Source organism: Protomyctophum bolini, assembly GCF_963924005.1.
Source record: "Protomyctophum bolini genome assembly, chromosome: 1".
Taxonomy (NCBI): domain Eukaryota; kingdom Metazoa; phylum Chordata; class Actinopteri; order Myctophiformes; family Myctophidae; genus Protomyctophum; species Protomyctophum bolini.
In genome coordinates this window covers 3,417,195-3,431,932 of record NC_137862.1, presented here as the reverse complement: position 1 = coordinate 3,431,932, position 14,738 = coordinate 3,417,195, and the positions used below count along the sequence as shown (strand labels likewise).

Sequence of the window (14,738 nt, the reverse complement as noted above, 5' to 3'; positions counted from 1 at the left end):
AACCTTTGCCCTTCAGAAACATGTCAAGGATCACTGTGAAGGACACGAGGATATCAAGTCGACTGTGGAAAACAACTTCTACGTCGACAACTGCCTGACCAGCTGCCCTGGCATTCCAGAAGCGAAATGCCTGGTGGATCGTACCTGTGGACTCCTAGCTTCAGGTGGCTTCCAGGTGCGACAGTGGGCCAGCAACCACCAAGGGGTGGTCGAACACTTACCTCCCGAAGCCCGGTCACAGAGCCTAGAGCTCTGGCTCTCGCAGGACCGGGTCGAACCCATTGAATCCACTCTGGGCCTGAAGTGGAAATGCATCCCGGACATCTTGAGCTATCGGCACAAGCCCCTGCAATCATCCCCCTTAACAATGAGGAGGATCTATCAAGTGCTTGCTCAACAGTATGACCCCCTAGGGTTCCTTACACCCTACCTCACCAGAGCCAAAGTCCTTGTCCAGCAGCTATGGTCAAAGCAGAGAGACTGGGATGACCCCGACTTGCCTGAGGACATTCGGGCTGCCTGGGGAGCCTGGGAGGCAGAGCTACCCGATATTGAGTCCATCTCCATTCCTCGATGCTACACCCAAGCCGATAGACCCACTGTCCTTACTCAAGACCTCCACGTCTTCTGTGACGCCTCGGAACGGGCCTACGGAGCAGTTGCATATCTGCTTGATGAGTACAACGGAGAACTTCATACCAGCTTTGTCATGGCCAGATCCAGAGTTGCTCCTAAGAGGCAACAGTCTATGCCACGACTGGAGCTCTGCGGTGCTTTGGCTGGGGCCCAACTAGCTCATCTCCTACAAAGGGAGCTCAGTATCCCTCTTCGCCATACAACTTTGTGGACAGACTCCACCACGGTTCTTGAATGGCTACAATCTGAATCCTGCCGTTTCAAGGTGTTCGTTGGCGTGAGGGTAACTGAAATTCGAGAGCTCACAGATCCCCACTCCTGGCGTTATGTGGATTCCCACAACAATCCTGCTGACGACATTACTAGAGGAAAAACCCTTGCTGACCTATCCCAGCCAAGTCGTTGGAAAACTGGACCGGCTTTCCTTAAGCAACCACACGACCATTGGCCCGTCCGGCCTGCAAGCACAACCCAACCAGATCTTTCGGAAGTCAAAGGTCTCACCTTTTGCAGCCTGACCACCATCCAAACTCCGGGTCAGCTGCCCCCAAACTCCACTCAGTACTCCTCATGGAAGGACTTGGTACAACTCACCTACGATGAGCTCCACAGTCAAACTCCTGGGAGTTCACCCGCCCCAACCTATGCGGATGCCGAGCTCCAACTCCTCAAACAATGCCAAGCTGAGAGCTTCCCCATGGAGCTGAAAGCCCTACATGCCAACAAACTCCTGCCTTGCAACAGCAGGCTCAGAACCCTTGCCCCCGAGCTTGATGGGCAGACCGGCCTCATAAGGGTTGGCGGAAGGCTCCGGAATGTTCAGGGCCCCCTCCAGTCTCCCTTGCACCCTGTTGTGCTGGACCCTCTACACCCCATCACTAAACTGCTCATCAAGGACTTTGATGAGAGACTGCTCCACTCTGGTCCGGAGCGAGCCTTTGCCGAACTCCGTAGGCACTACTGGATCCTCCGAGGGAGGCAGGCAGTGAAACGCCATCAGTCTTCATGCCCAGACTGTCATCGTTGGCGTTCCAAGCCAAAAGTCCCCCTAATGGCCGACCTACCACCTGCTCGCCTCAGGCTATTGAGCCCTCCATTCCATTCTACCGGGGTTGACTGCTTCGGCCCCTTCATGGTCAAAATCGGACGTCGCACGGAGAAGCGATGGGGTGTGATATTCAAATGCATGACAACCAGGGCAGTGCATCTCGAACTCCTCAATTCCCTGGACACCGATGCATTTCTCCTTGCCCTCAGGAGGTTCATCTCTCGCAGAGGCAAACCTATGGAACTACATTCGGACAGGGGCACCAACTTCCGTGGTGCCGAACGAGAGCTCCAGGAAGCCTTTCAGGCCATGGAACCCGAACTACAGAAAAAACTTTGCGCCTACCAACTCACCTTCAAGTTCAATCCTCCAAACTCCCCCCACTTCGGAGGCCTCTGGGAGAGGGAGATTCGTTCAGTCAAAACTGCACTGCAGGTTGCGGTTGGGCACCAATCCGTATCGGAGGACGTACTTAACACAGTACTGACGGAGGTTGAAGGAATCCTTAATTCCAAACCACTGGGATATACATCTTCTGATGTGGCTAACCTGGACCCTGTGACTCCCAACATGCTCCTCATGGGGCGGCGTGACTCCCACCTACCTCAAGTCACGTACGCTGCCGAGTCCATGGGGCGGCGGCGTTGGCGTCAGAGTCAAATCCTGGCGGACCAGTTCTGGTCTCAATTCATACGGGACTACCTCCCAACCCTTCAGTCTCGGAACAAATGGCTAACCGAAACCGATAACCTCAAAGAGGACATAATAGTCCTCGTCATGGACCCCCAAATGCCTAGGGCACACTGGCCAATAGGCAAGGTCACAAAGGTCCACCCCAGTCCGGACGGACGGGTCCGATCAGCAGACGTCGCCATCCGGGATCGGATCTACACCCGACCAGTGGCACGCCTCATTCCATTACCCTCGCTGCCACCTTGATCGCCTCTGGACAATTCCGGCTAGTCACAGCAGCTGGGCTGCCGTGGGGGCGGCTGTTGAGAATTTCCAAAGGCAACCTAAATGGCAGCCCCTGGTGGACACTCCCCTTCCACACCATCACTGCACCCCCCATCACTCACAGGTGTCTGCCATCTGCCATCTGGGCTGATTGCCACCGTCAGCCCAGGTGTGCTCCACTACAAACACACACTCACTCCACACACAGTCACTCCACTCACACAGCTCTCCACGCCAGACCCATGCGTCCATGACCAAATGTAAGCTCTTGTCTATGTTATTATGTGTTATATATACTATATACTTTAATGTTTTGAGCTAAATTGATTGCATTTGGTTTTTGAGCTAAAGTGATTGCAAATTGTCTGATCTACACTTTTCCTGTCTTTCCATGTTGTCAGAACCATGGCTTCTGGACAAGTGGAACAATAAAATGCACCAAAGATTTCAAGTCAATGTCAACGTCTTTCATTTGAACAATTTTGGGTGGTCAGCAAATGTCACGAACAACAAACTCTAAAATATTTATTATTATTATTATTATTATTTATTTAAGTGAAAATCGGTAGGATACGTATATCCTTTTTATTGTATTGTCTTTCAAAAAAGCTGAGGCCTGAATAACTAACTGTGTGTTCCTCCCACTCGAAGCCCTTTAATATATAATAATAATATATATAATGTGTGTGTGAATAATAACCCATTCTGACCGGGAACCCATTTTGGTGTTGGCATCATGTTATGCTTTAGCTATTGAAAAATAGCAGATCTACAAGCTCATAGCGCGCCACCGAGTGGCGCGCTACGAGCTTGTAGGTCTGCTATTTTTGAAAAATCAAAGAACTACTGACATTTTTTAAAATCTGATCTCAGGTCAGAATGGGTTTATCAGACCAGTGTGTGTCCAGTGGAAACCTCGTATGAATCTGATCTCAGGTCAGAATGGGTTAATAATAATAATAACTCCCACTCGAAGCCCTTCCAAGCCAACCTGGCGGAGACGACGGATCCCGATAAGAAACAGATGCTGGAGCGGCTGGACGCTGCGGTCAGCACTGCCCTCAAGCCCCTGCAGGAGGCAGTGGAGAGCAACACCTCTGCGGCCGTTCTGCAGTCTCACGCCCAGGTGAGAAACATTGGGTGCTTTTCAACCCTTTTCATATCCAGGTCCAGTATTAGTAAATAAAACAAACCTAATGCTAAGCTCTAATAACGTTGGCGTGTGGACCGTGTCCCTCCAGGTGTTACTGGAGACCGCCAAAGACATGCTGGCTGACTGGCTGGACGCTCAGTTTGGAAGCCAAGTCACCGAGAACTCCATCTTCTCTACTCTGCCTAAATACTGGGAGGGAGAGTACCACAAAGACATGGAAGACCTGAATGTAGGTAGATGTCTGTACAGTATGTACAGTATGTATGTGTGCGCATCCCACTGTCTTTCTGCGTGTCTGTACATTTAGGCCTGTTTCAGACGGTGACGGTCTCCAGATAAAACGGCAAAGTTTTAATTGATCCTTTACACGAGAACGCACACTTTATGAAAACGCTATAATGTCGCTACAGTAGGTGGCGGTAACGGACTGTCGCCCACGTACAAGAAGAAGAACCAGGTAGCTCCTCCCCCCCCTTCACGCAACCCTATCAGGCTTTTGAATGACGGGATGGTTATATTTTACACCAGCAAAGGATACTCTATTTTGCCGTTTTCTATGAATACCGTTCTCGTATAAAGGGGATGTCAATTTGACTCGGTTCCACAGATAAATATATAAATATAGTGAAAATTACAAGCTCACAGCGTCTCGTGTTGTGAGGCGTTTTTGTGAGCGTCATCGTCGCCCAAACCCTTGGTGCAGTTTGACGAAAGGGCCTTTTCTGTGTGCATTTTTCATGTTCTCCCCGGTTGTGAAATGTGTGTGAACTGTGTGTAGACTAGAGGGCATTCTTCTAAAGCTTTCTTTGTGCCCATCAGGTGCTACCTCCAGATGTTCTGACTGTGTGTAGAGGGCATTCTTCTAAAGCTTTCTTTGTGCCCATCAGGTGCTACCTCCAGATGTTCTGACCCGGGTCAGTGAGTACGTGCCAGAGATCGTGGACTTTGTGAAGAAGATTGTCTCAAATGGATACGGGTAAGAAGGTCACCGACTCTAGCATGCAGTGGTTAGTAATTACAACAAGGATCAGAACCATTTGATTTAAAACCGTACTGATTTTACGGTGATAGTTTCATGTCCTCTGTCTCGTAGGTACGAGTCAAACGGCTCGGTTTACTTTGACACCATGAGGTTTGACTCCACTGAGCAGCACTCCTACGCCAAGCTGGTACCGGAAGCCGTCGGGGACCAGAAGGCTCTGCAGGAAGGAGAGGGTGAGATTACAAATATTGTCTCAAAGTAAAGACGAGAGTCTCTACTTTTCATCGCGAAGCGTGCCTCCGCGATGCTCTAAAATGCACAGCTGAGCCAAATTAAGACAGATGAGAAATTCCAGGACACACAATCGGTGCCGGAAGTTCTTCAAAATAGAAGCTCTGGGGTGCCAGAGTTGTCTGGGCTCTTTTACTCTGAAACCCACGACCCGGAAACAATCTATTAAAAAAAGTTGGCTTTACATTGCTAGCTTACATTGCGATCATTTTAATTTATACGATATATGATCCAAAAACAGAAATGAAGCGCCAGTATATCGATCCGTTCATAACCACGGAGAGTCTGGCAACGTCCTATGTACAGTTTGTGTTAATGCAAATACTGTACGATGGAACCTGCTTCGGTACTTCAATCTCGGGAACCGAATCCCAACCTTAAACGTAACCCAGGAAAAGTAATTTGTCCCTTTGCAAGTTTTACAAACGTTTTCCACCTGTCCAAAGTAATTTTACTGATACAGACATACCAGTAATAACTTTTTTAATCACCCTATCCTTGTTGATACGATTTGATGCGCAACTATTTTTATAAACTGGGATCTAAACTGAATTTGTTCAGATGATGTTACTGTATGTCCGGGTGTAATCTTCTTCTTCGGAGGTTCTGGGTGTTGCGGACGAGCACCTTCTATCGCAAACACAATATGCGTCACTGGCGGTCGATGTTAAAATGAGGTTGTTTTGAAGGTGTGACCGTGCTGATCAGAAACGTCTCTCTGTGTGTCCTTCAGTCTGGCTGTGCTGATCAGAAACGTCTCTCTGTGTGACTGTGCTGATCAGAAACGTCTCTCTGTGTGACTGTGCTGATCAGAGAACGTCTCTCTGTGTGACTGTGCTGATCAGAAACGACTCTCTGTGTGACCGTGCTGATCAGAAACGTCTCTCTGTGTGACCGTGCTGATCAGAGAACGTCTCTCTGTGTGACGGTGCTGATCAGAAACGTCTCTCTGTGTGACTGTGCTGATCAGAAACGTCTCTCTGTGTGACTGTGCTGATCAGAAACGTCTCTCTGTGTGACGGTGCTGATCAGAAACGTCTCTCTGTGTGACTGTGCTGATCAGAGAACGTCTCTGTGTGACGGTGCTGATCAGAAACGTCTCTCTGTGTGACTGTGCTGATCAGAGAACGTCTCTGTGTGACGGTGCTGATCAGAAACGTCTCTCTGTGTGACCGTGCTGATCAGAAACGTCTCTCTGTGTGACTGTGCTGATCAGAAACGTCTCTCTGTGTGACTGTGCTGATCAGAAACGTCTCTCTGTGTGACCGTGCTGATCAGAAACGTCTCTCTGTGTGACTGTGCTGATCAGAAACGTCTCTCTGTGTGACTGTGCTGATCAGAAACGTCTCTCTGTGTGACTGTGCTGATCAGAAACGTCTCTCTGTGTGACTGTGCTGATCAGAAACGTCTCTCTGTGTGACTGTGCTGATCAGAAACGTCTCTCTGTGTGACTGTGCTGATCAGAAACGTCTCTCTGTGTGACGGTGCTGATCAGAAACGTCTCTCTGTGTGACTGTGCTGATCAGAAACGTCTCTCTGTGTGACCGTGCTGATCAGAAACGTCTCTCTGTGTGTCCTTCAGGAGACCTGAGCATCTCTGCAGACCGGCTGAGCGAGAAAAGGTCCCAGAACGACTTTGCGTTGTGGAAAGCCTCCAAGCCTGGAGAGCCGTCCTGGGATTCTCCTTGGGGCAAGGTACGGTTGACCAGGGTCCCTCAGGGCTCTGTGGGGGGCTGCTGTGATAATGTCATTTTACTTGATGATTCATTGTTGCTCAAGTAATGGCGATTAACGTTGAACATTATGAATACAAATTTCATTTCTGGCACACAGGACAGTAATGACAATTTTTTTTTTTGTGTAACATTCTCATTCTCATGTATTGAACAGGGGAGGCCAGGCTGGCATATTGAGTGTTGTGTAACATTCTCATTCTCATGTATTGAACAGGGGAGACCAGGGTGGCATATTGAGTGTTGTGTAACTTCTCATTCTCATGTATTTCTCAGGGGAGGCCAGGGTGGCATATTGAGTGTTGTGTAACTTATCATTCTCATGTATTGAACAGGGGAGGCCAGGGTGGCATATTGAGTGTTGTGTAACATTCTCATTCTCATGTATTGAACAGGGGAGGCCAGGCTGGCACATTGAGTGTTCGGCCATGGCGGGCTCCATCTTGGGAGAGTCCATGGACATCCACGGGGGGGGCTTCGACCTCCGGTTCCCCCACCACGACAACGAGTTGGCTCAGTCCGAGGTGAGCGCTTCACTTCTACATTACCAGTGTGCTATTTTTGAGAATGACTGCTCTAAACCAATGTTCTAAATATCAATGTTGTAGATCCCAAAAATAACTTTTATACGCTATTATACAGTGTATATATACTGTAGCTAAAATCTAAAATTACACACACTTTCTCTGGTTTAATGGGTTAAATGTGGCCGCTGTTTCTGCGCAGGCTTTCTATGAGAATGACTGCTGGGTTCGTTACTTCCTCCATACTGGACACCTGACAATCGCAGGCTGCAAAATGTCTAAATCTCTCAAGAACTTCATCACCATAAAAGATGCCCTGGCAAAGAACACAGGTAAAGGCTTAAATACAGTCCATGCCCACAACCTCCGTTTTGGTGGGCCTGGACTTTTCCACTGAGCCACTCGAGGGCATGGGTTTCCTTTCTCACCTGCATTTATTTCAGTGTCTTACCTTTCAGTGTGTTACCTTTGTACCGTTGTTATTGTGCCAAAACATATATAATAATAATAATAATAATAATAATTGGCCTCAGGGCTTAATAATACTTCAATGGAGTGTTTATTTATCGCTCCCCACAAAAGCTACCGCTGATCTTTAGTTTTCATCTGTGTGATGGCGATGATGTCATGAGTTCTTTTTTTTTAAACTTAGTTTTTATTTGCAGTTGGACATAAAAATTAAAAACATAAAATGACAGTTACAGAGCAAGGGTTCAGATACATCACCAGTATACAACATACAGTCCATTTATAAATGTCCATCATTATTAACCCATTCTGACCTGAGATCAGATTCATACGAGGTTTCCACTGGACACACACTGGGTCTGATCAACCCATTCTGACCTGAGATCAGATTCTAAAAATGTCAGTCGTTCTTCGATTTTTCAAAAATAGCAGACCTACAAGCTCGTAGCGCGCCACTCGGTGGCGCGCTATGAGCTTGTAGATCTGCTATTTTTCAATAGCTAAAGCATAACATGATGCCAACACCAAAATGGGTTCCCGTTCAGAATGGGTTAACATTGGTGTTGTTTTGTTGATCTCTATATTCAGTCCATTCCTCCCATTTTTCAATGAATAGTTCCTCTTGTAGTCTCAATACATGAGTTAGTTTCTCCATTACAAATATCTCCTCCACAATGCTCAGCCATTGCTCACAAGCTGGAGGTTCTGATTTGTACCATAGTCTTGTAATTGCTTTTTTACTAGCCGCCAATAGCACTTTGACCAGGTAAATATCTTCTCCCTGCGTATTATCCTGTGACAAACTACCCCAGATGTCATGAGTTTTAAATGAGGTGTTTTCCCTTTCAGCTCGCCAGCTGCGGTTGGCGTTCCTGATGCACGCCTGGAAGGACACCCTGGATTATTCCTCCAACACCATGGAGTCTGCTGTCCAGTATGAGAAGTTCATGAGCGTAAGTTTAAAGTGGCACACAGCGCTGAGGCCTGTCGCAATTACTACACAATAGCCCTAATCACAATTATATGAGATAATCGCAATTATTTTCGCATAATCGTCAGTCGTTTCCATGTTGGAAAAATGTCCATAATTCTTTTTATTTATTCAGAAATAGCAGAAATGTCTATTTGTGACATGGGCTGACTGTTTGTGCTCTTTCTGTCCCTCCAGGAGTTCTTCCTCAACGTAAAGGACGTGATGCGTTCCCCCACCGACCTCACAGGGCAGTTTGAGAAGTGGGAAGCGGCAGAGTTGGAACTGAACAATAGGTAAGAACAACTACTATGTTTATTCTCCTTGGGGAACACAATCAATATGTGGCTAAAGGAGCTGGGAGGTGTGTTGCATTTGGAAAGAATTAGATTTACCCTGCCAAATAGGGAGTCCCTATTCCCCCGATGTGGTGGCAGTGACTCCTTGCCTTTGACACAGTCTGCAGCGATGTTTACTATCAGCTTGAACTTTAAAAAAATAAATAAAGAAAATATGTTCTAACCTAAAAAATATCACTCGCCCCACCCCCCCACTGTAAATAAATTGGCATCAGAAAATGAGGAGAGCATATTTTTCCTCCTTCTCACAGTTTCTGTGAGAAGAAGCGTGGCATCCACGAGGCTCTGTGTGACAACATGGACACCCGCTGTGCCATGGAGGAGATGAGGTCGCTGGTCAGCCTGACCAACAGCTACATGGCCAGCAGGAAGAACGCCAGACTGACGCCCAACCGCCTGCTGGTGCAAAGCATCGCCGTCCATCTCACATCTATGCTGAAGGTGAGTGAACGGAAGCAGACTGAAATTAGCCTGGGTTCGCCAGCCATGTATTGTGGCCCATATGTATCTCCTATTTCCGTAGCACGAGGCAGCTTGATGCTCCAGTACACCAGACAGTACATTTTCTTTGCAAATGTATACAAGTTGAGAAACGAGGCAAGCCTATTGCGGAGAGAAATTGTCTTTCTCTTACTGTGAATGAAAGGCAGAGCTGAGGTCCTCTGTGCTCCTGTGCACGCCACTGTCGAGACTAAGAAGAGACGATGTGTCCCTCTCATGTCCCTCTGCCTGCTGGACATTCTGATGTATCCCTCTCTGTCCCTGCTAGACATTCTGATGTATCCCTCTCTGTCCCTCTCACTGTCCCTCTAGACATTCGGTGCCATTGAAGGAGCAGAGCCCATAGGATTTCCAGTGGGGTCAAAAGGTCAAGGAGCAGACGTAAGTACAGTATGGAGAGTATGGAGATTTCACGCTCTTATTTTGAACACTTCTTTCCTTGCATTGGATGTGGAATTAAAAGTTACATATATTTTGTCATTCGCATGCTTACACGTGAAACGGATATTGTACTTGGGACCAGCAACCAGTAAGTGTAAAATAAACCAATAATTTAAGAAAAAAAACTATAATAAGCATGATCTAATATAAAACACTGTAGTGCAGTGAATTGAGCAGCACATCAAAAACAAAGAAAGTAGTGCATCCAGATGGAAAGGAGCACAACATGTTCAACCTTATCTTCATAATGTTCATAAGATGGAACCATTTCTGTCTACTCACTCTGTTGTTGGTGGGATGTGTACAGGTCAGAAACCAGCCTATGGGTGGGATGTGTACAGGTCAGAAACCAGCCTATGGGTGGGATGTGTGTGGGATGTGTGTGGGATGTGTGGCACTTATTCACTGGTCCGTTTCGGATCGGGTTAAGTTAGAATGGTTTCTCAGGCGCGTAATTGTCTGGCTTTGACAGCAGCTTGATGTTGGAAAGAGACCATTTTTCAGGCTGTTTGACTAAGATTAAATACTAAGATTTTGATATTTATTCAACTAAGACTAAACCATTTCAGATGACTAAATAGGACCAGAACTGGTGTTCAAAAGACCAATAATAAATCAGAATTTGCCTACAGCCTTCCTATGAGACACAGACTGAGTAGGAAAGAATTGTGGTATTTTATTACCAATTATAGGAAGAGAAGTTGGAAAGTGGTGAAGTGGTCCTTTAAGACTAAATCAGAATTTTCTGTCAAAATGAACACTTTCCACTGGTCCATACTTTGTGACCTGGGCTACCCTCTGACTCAGAGTGAGGAGATCTGTGCCATCTTCTAATGAGCATTCTATGAAGACAGGCTGGAAATAGGCGAAGTGCTCCTTCCATCCGCCACAGGCAGTGCTTTTTCAATGCAATGCAACGTTGTGAAAGATATAATTAATCTTTAAAATATTTTAATGTGAATATTGTTGCTGTGTCTCTAGCTGGAGAGCACCGTGATGCCGTATCTGACAGTGTTGTCAGATTTCAGACATAATGTCCGGAAAGTTGCCAGAGAGCTGAAGGGTAAGGACGTTTCTTTCTTTCTTTCTTTCCATTTCACTAGTCAACTCTTTTTCACAACTATTTCTCAAACTATTTTCACTAGTTTGGATAAACATCTCCCATTTTTTTTGATTGATTGAAATATTTATTAACAGTTTGCAGAATTACAGTACATTTCAAGCACAAACTCAATACAAAAGACTGTTAACTGTGAGTGGACGACCCAATAAAGCATTACACTTGTTTTACAAGAGGGTCCACCATGTCCAATTCATCAAAACATTTAGAGACGTACAAATAGACACTTCTATAATAGTTAAAGAACAGAACAGGAATTCATCATAAAGGAGGTAAAAAGGGTAAAGAAACATATACAGTGAGGGGGAAAAGGTCTTGAGCTAAAAGGTTAGGGCACCACTGCACTAATGTGGTGTTACTGCTAGCTTGATTTATCTGATTTATAAATCCGTGTGTTATTAAATCAGAGGCATGAATCATGTGTTGCAGTGACAGAGTTATTGCAGCTGTGCGATGAGATCCGTGATGACATCTTACCTGAACTGGGAGTGCGACTGGAAGACCATGAAGGTACCCGAATCAATTATGATTCATATTTGTATTAGTATTGTTACTATTATAATGGTTGTTGTTAGCAGGTGGACATTTTAGCCTAAATTCAATTTTTTGCCTCGGACACACAACATGAGTGTGACTCATGTGGACGATAATATTACCGGAAACACATAAAGAATGAATAACAGTTCTGTAACGTATGGGTCCATTTGGTACCATTTGTACACTCTCATATAAATATTGAAGACTTGTAAGCTATGAATGTAAATGTTTCTTCTCTGCTGTGGCAGGACTTCCTACGGTGGTGAAGTTGGTGGACAAGGAGACACTGCTGAGGGAAAGAGAAGAAAAGACAAAGGTATGAGATATGACTCACAACACTACCCCTGTCCCCCTGTTTAGGGGCAACGGTTTGCGGAGCGGTCTTGATATCAGAAGGTCGGCACGTTAGAAATTACCACCGCTGAAGTGCCCTTGGACAAGGCATTGAACCCCTACCATGAAATGTTCTATGAGCAGGGCCTGGCTGTAAACAAGTTCTTGAGCTTAGTCCAGTTACCCTGGGTAAACATAGTGCCTTTCCTTAGTCCAGTTACCCTGGGTAAACATAGTGCCTTTCCTTAGTCCAGTTACCCTGGGTAAACAAATAACTTTTTCCTCGGATGAAATGTAGAGGTCATTTTGTGTACATACTGTACATGCATACATGCTGGGTATGACGCGTGGTTTGAGACGGCACATACGATTGTGCATTATTGTCCTTGAGGCGTTACTGTTGCAGATCTGTCACTCTGAGAATAAACACTGGGGATTTTACAGATCTGTCACTCTGAGAATGAACACTGGGGATTTTACAGTGTAAATTATACAGCGCAGATAAAGTAAGGAAGAGGCCTGATTTCTTTCCAGTAGGGCTGCCTATTGGGCTTTAATATAAATTAAACGTTGCGTCTGTCTTCCCTTAACCCATTTTGGGTTAAGGGAACACAGAAACATGTCTTTTTCAGAAAACCGTCAGGATGTAGAAGACATTTTTAGAATCTGATCTCAGGTCAGAATGGGTTAACCTACCGAACCACAATCTAAGCATGATATCTGACCTCATTAAGACGTCTGTGTACTTCCTGTCAACTTCCTGTTTGACAGATGGAGGAAGAGAAGAAGAAAAAGAAAGAGGAAGCTGCCAGAAAGAAACAGGAGCAAGAGGTGAGGAATTCTGTTCTGAAGTCACATTGCGTGTAGCACTAAAGGCTCATTCATAGTCTGGATTTTCGGTGGTGAGGTGACCACCGAACTACAACATGACGTCACTGAGGTGACCACCGAACTACAACATGACGTCACTGAGGTGACCACCGAACTACAACATGACGTCACGAGCCGCGGTGAAGAGCAAACCACCGCCACCGCTCCAGCCCTTCTCTGTACTCACCACCGCTCAACGTTATTTCAGCTCCGGAGCGGTGGTCACCTCACCACCGGAGCGGTGGTCACCTCACCACCGGAGCGGTGGTCACCTCACCACCGGAGCGGTTGTCAACTCACCACCGAAAATCCAGACTATGAATAGGCCTAAACATGGAATGTCATTCATGAAGGGTTTTCACAAAAGACGCTAATGAGAAATTAATCATTTAAGTTAACATGACAAACAAATGTGAAATCTGTTGAATGTCTTCTTTCATCAACTGCTACTGCTTTGAAAATGTCTTTGATTGTGGTTCTGATTGTGTCCAGAGCAGAATGTTTAATAAAACACAGAACTAACGTCCTAAAAAAATGTTTGGAAACTTAAATTCGGCCGATTATTCAATAATATCAATTGTATTTGATATCGTTATTATTGTTGATTGGTCACCTTTAGATCAAAGTATAACTTGTTCCTTCCTTGGTCCTACATTTGTTAATGATACCAGGGCTGACACCAAATAATGCCCAGGTGTTTAGCTGCGTTGTTCATTCCATGATTGCAAGTTATGCCTCGTTGTAAAGGCGACTAGGCAACGATAACAACGTTCATATGAAATAAAATTCCAATTCCTTGTAAATCTGCAATTTTTTGGTAAATCTGCTATACTTTTGTCTGATCATTACGTACAGTAGGGCATTAATTTACAGAAAACAAGACACAACGAAACACGTTGAAATATGGAGATGCAAGGCCTCTGCCCGACAGCAAGTCTTTGGTTCCATTTTCACTGACCTCATTGTTTTCATTTCTCTTAGATGGCTAAACTTGCCAAAATGAAGATCCCTGCCTCTGAAATGTTTCTCAGTGAAACCGACAAATATTCAAAGTTTGACGAAATGGTAACCCAGCTTTTTTATTGTATTACATTATTTGGTTTAATTGACAGAATATTTATTCAGAATTGGTTTAATTGACAGAATATTTATTCAGATTGATTTACAATGTGTCTTTGTCTCTAAATTATATGTATAGGACGAGTTTTATTGTGTAATTGTCTGAGCTAATGAAATCATAGTATACCTTTTGTGACAAGCAGTGTCATTGACTTATAATTTTATCCTCACTGAATGCTCATCATAAGATGGAACCATTTGTCTACTCACTCTGTGGGCAGTTCAGAAACCTGCCTACCAGTGAAGCTAATAGCAACCACAACCTTTCTCTTTGTTTGCACGCTGAAATAGAAGGCATTGTTCTTGCATTCATTAATACAAGACGAGATCAAATACCAAACATGGCCAAATGATGATGTCACTGGTTCTAGGCAGGTTTCTGAACTGTCCTCACACAGCCCTCCTCTGAGACACAGAGTGAAATGGTACCATCTTTAAAATGAGCATTAGTGTGGAGATGACGATAACGTTGAAAATGGGTGACATAGTTTCCAGGGTTTTATGTGTTTGTGTTGTCATTGTGTCCAGGGTTTTATGTGTTTATGTGTTGTCCTTGTGTCCAGGGTTTTATGTGGTTATGTGTTTGTGTCCTTGTGTCCAGGGTTTCCAGGGTTTTATGTGGTTATGTGTTTGTGTCCTTGTGTCCAGGGTTTCCAGGGTTTTATGTGGTTATGTGTTTGTGTCCTTGTGTCCAGG

At 45.3% G+C, this 14,738-nt stretch overlaps 1 protein-coding gene across 5 annotated transcripts in view; it reads left to right on the top strand.

Moving 5' to 3' along the window:
* The window catches only part of cars1 (cysteinyl-tRNA synthetase 1), a 32,993-nt gene that overhangs the window by 16,290 nt on the left and 1,965 nt on the right, over positions 1–14,738 (top strand). For all 5 annotated transcript variants that reach the window (XM_080770956.1, XM_080770957.1, XM_080770958.1 and 2 more), the window contains 16 exons: positions 3,618–3,767; positions 3,883–4,023; positions 4,682–4,770; positions 4,888–5,009; positions 6,650–6,762; positions 7,196–7,324; positions 7,527–7,656; positions 8,642–8,745; positions 8,961–9,058; positions 9,373–9,562; positions 9,935–10,003; positions 11,045–11,126; positions 11,613–11,693; positions 11,969–12,036; positions 12,825–12,884; positions 13,905–13,988. In XM_080770956.1, the coding sequence (XP_080627082.1) occupies positions 3,618–3,767; positions 3,883–4,023; positions 4,682–4,770; positions 4,888–5,009; positions 6,650–6,762; positions 7,196–7,324; positions 7,527–7,656; positions 8,642–8,745; positions 8,961–9,058; positions 9,373–9,562; positions 9,935–10,003; positions 11,045–11,126; positions 11,613–11,693; positions 11,969–12,036; positions 12,825–12,884; positions 13,905–13,988 (1,710 nt within the window). The remainder of the gene's footprint in view (positions 1–3,617; positions 3,768–3,882; positions 4,024–4,681; positions 4,771–4,887; positions 5,010–6,649; positions 6,763–7,195; positions 7,325–7,526; positions 7,657–8,641; positions 8,746–8,960; positions 9,059–9,372; positions 9,563–9,934; positions 10,004–11,044; positions 11,127–11,612; positions 11,694–11,968; positions 12,037–12,824; positions 12,885–13,904; positions 13,989–14,738) is intronic.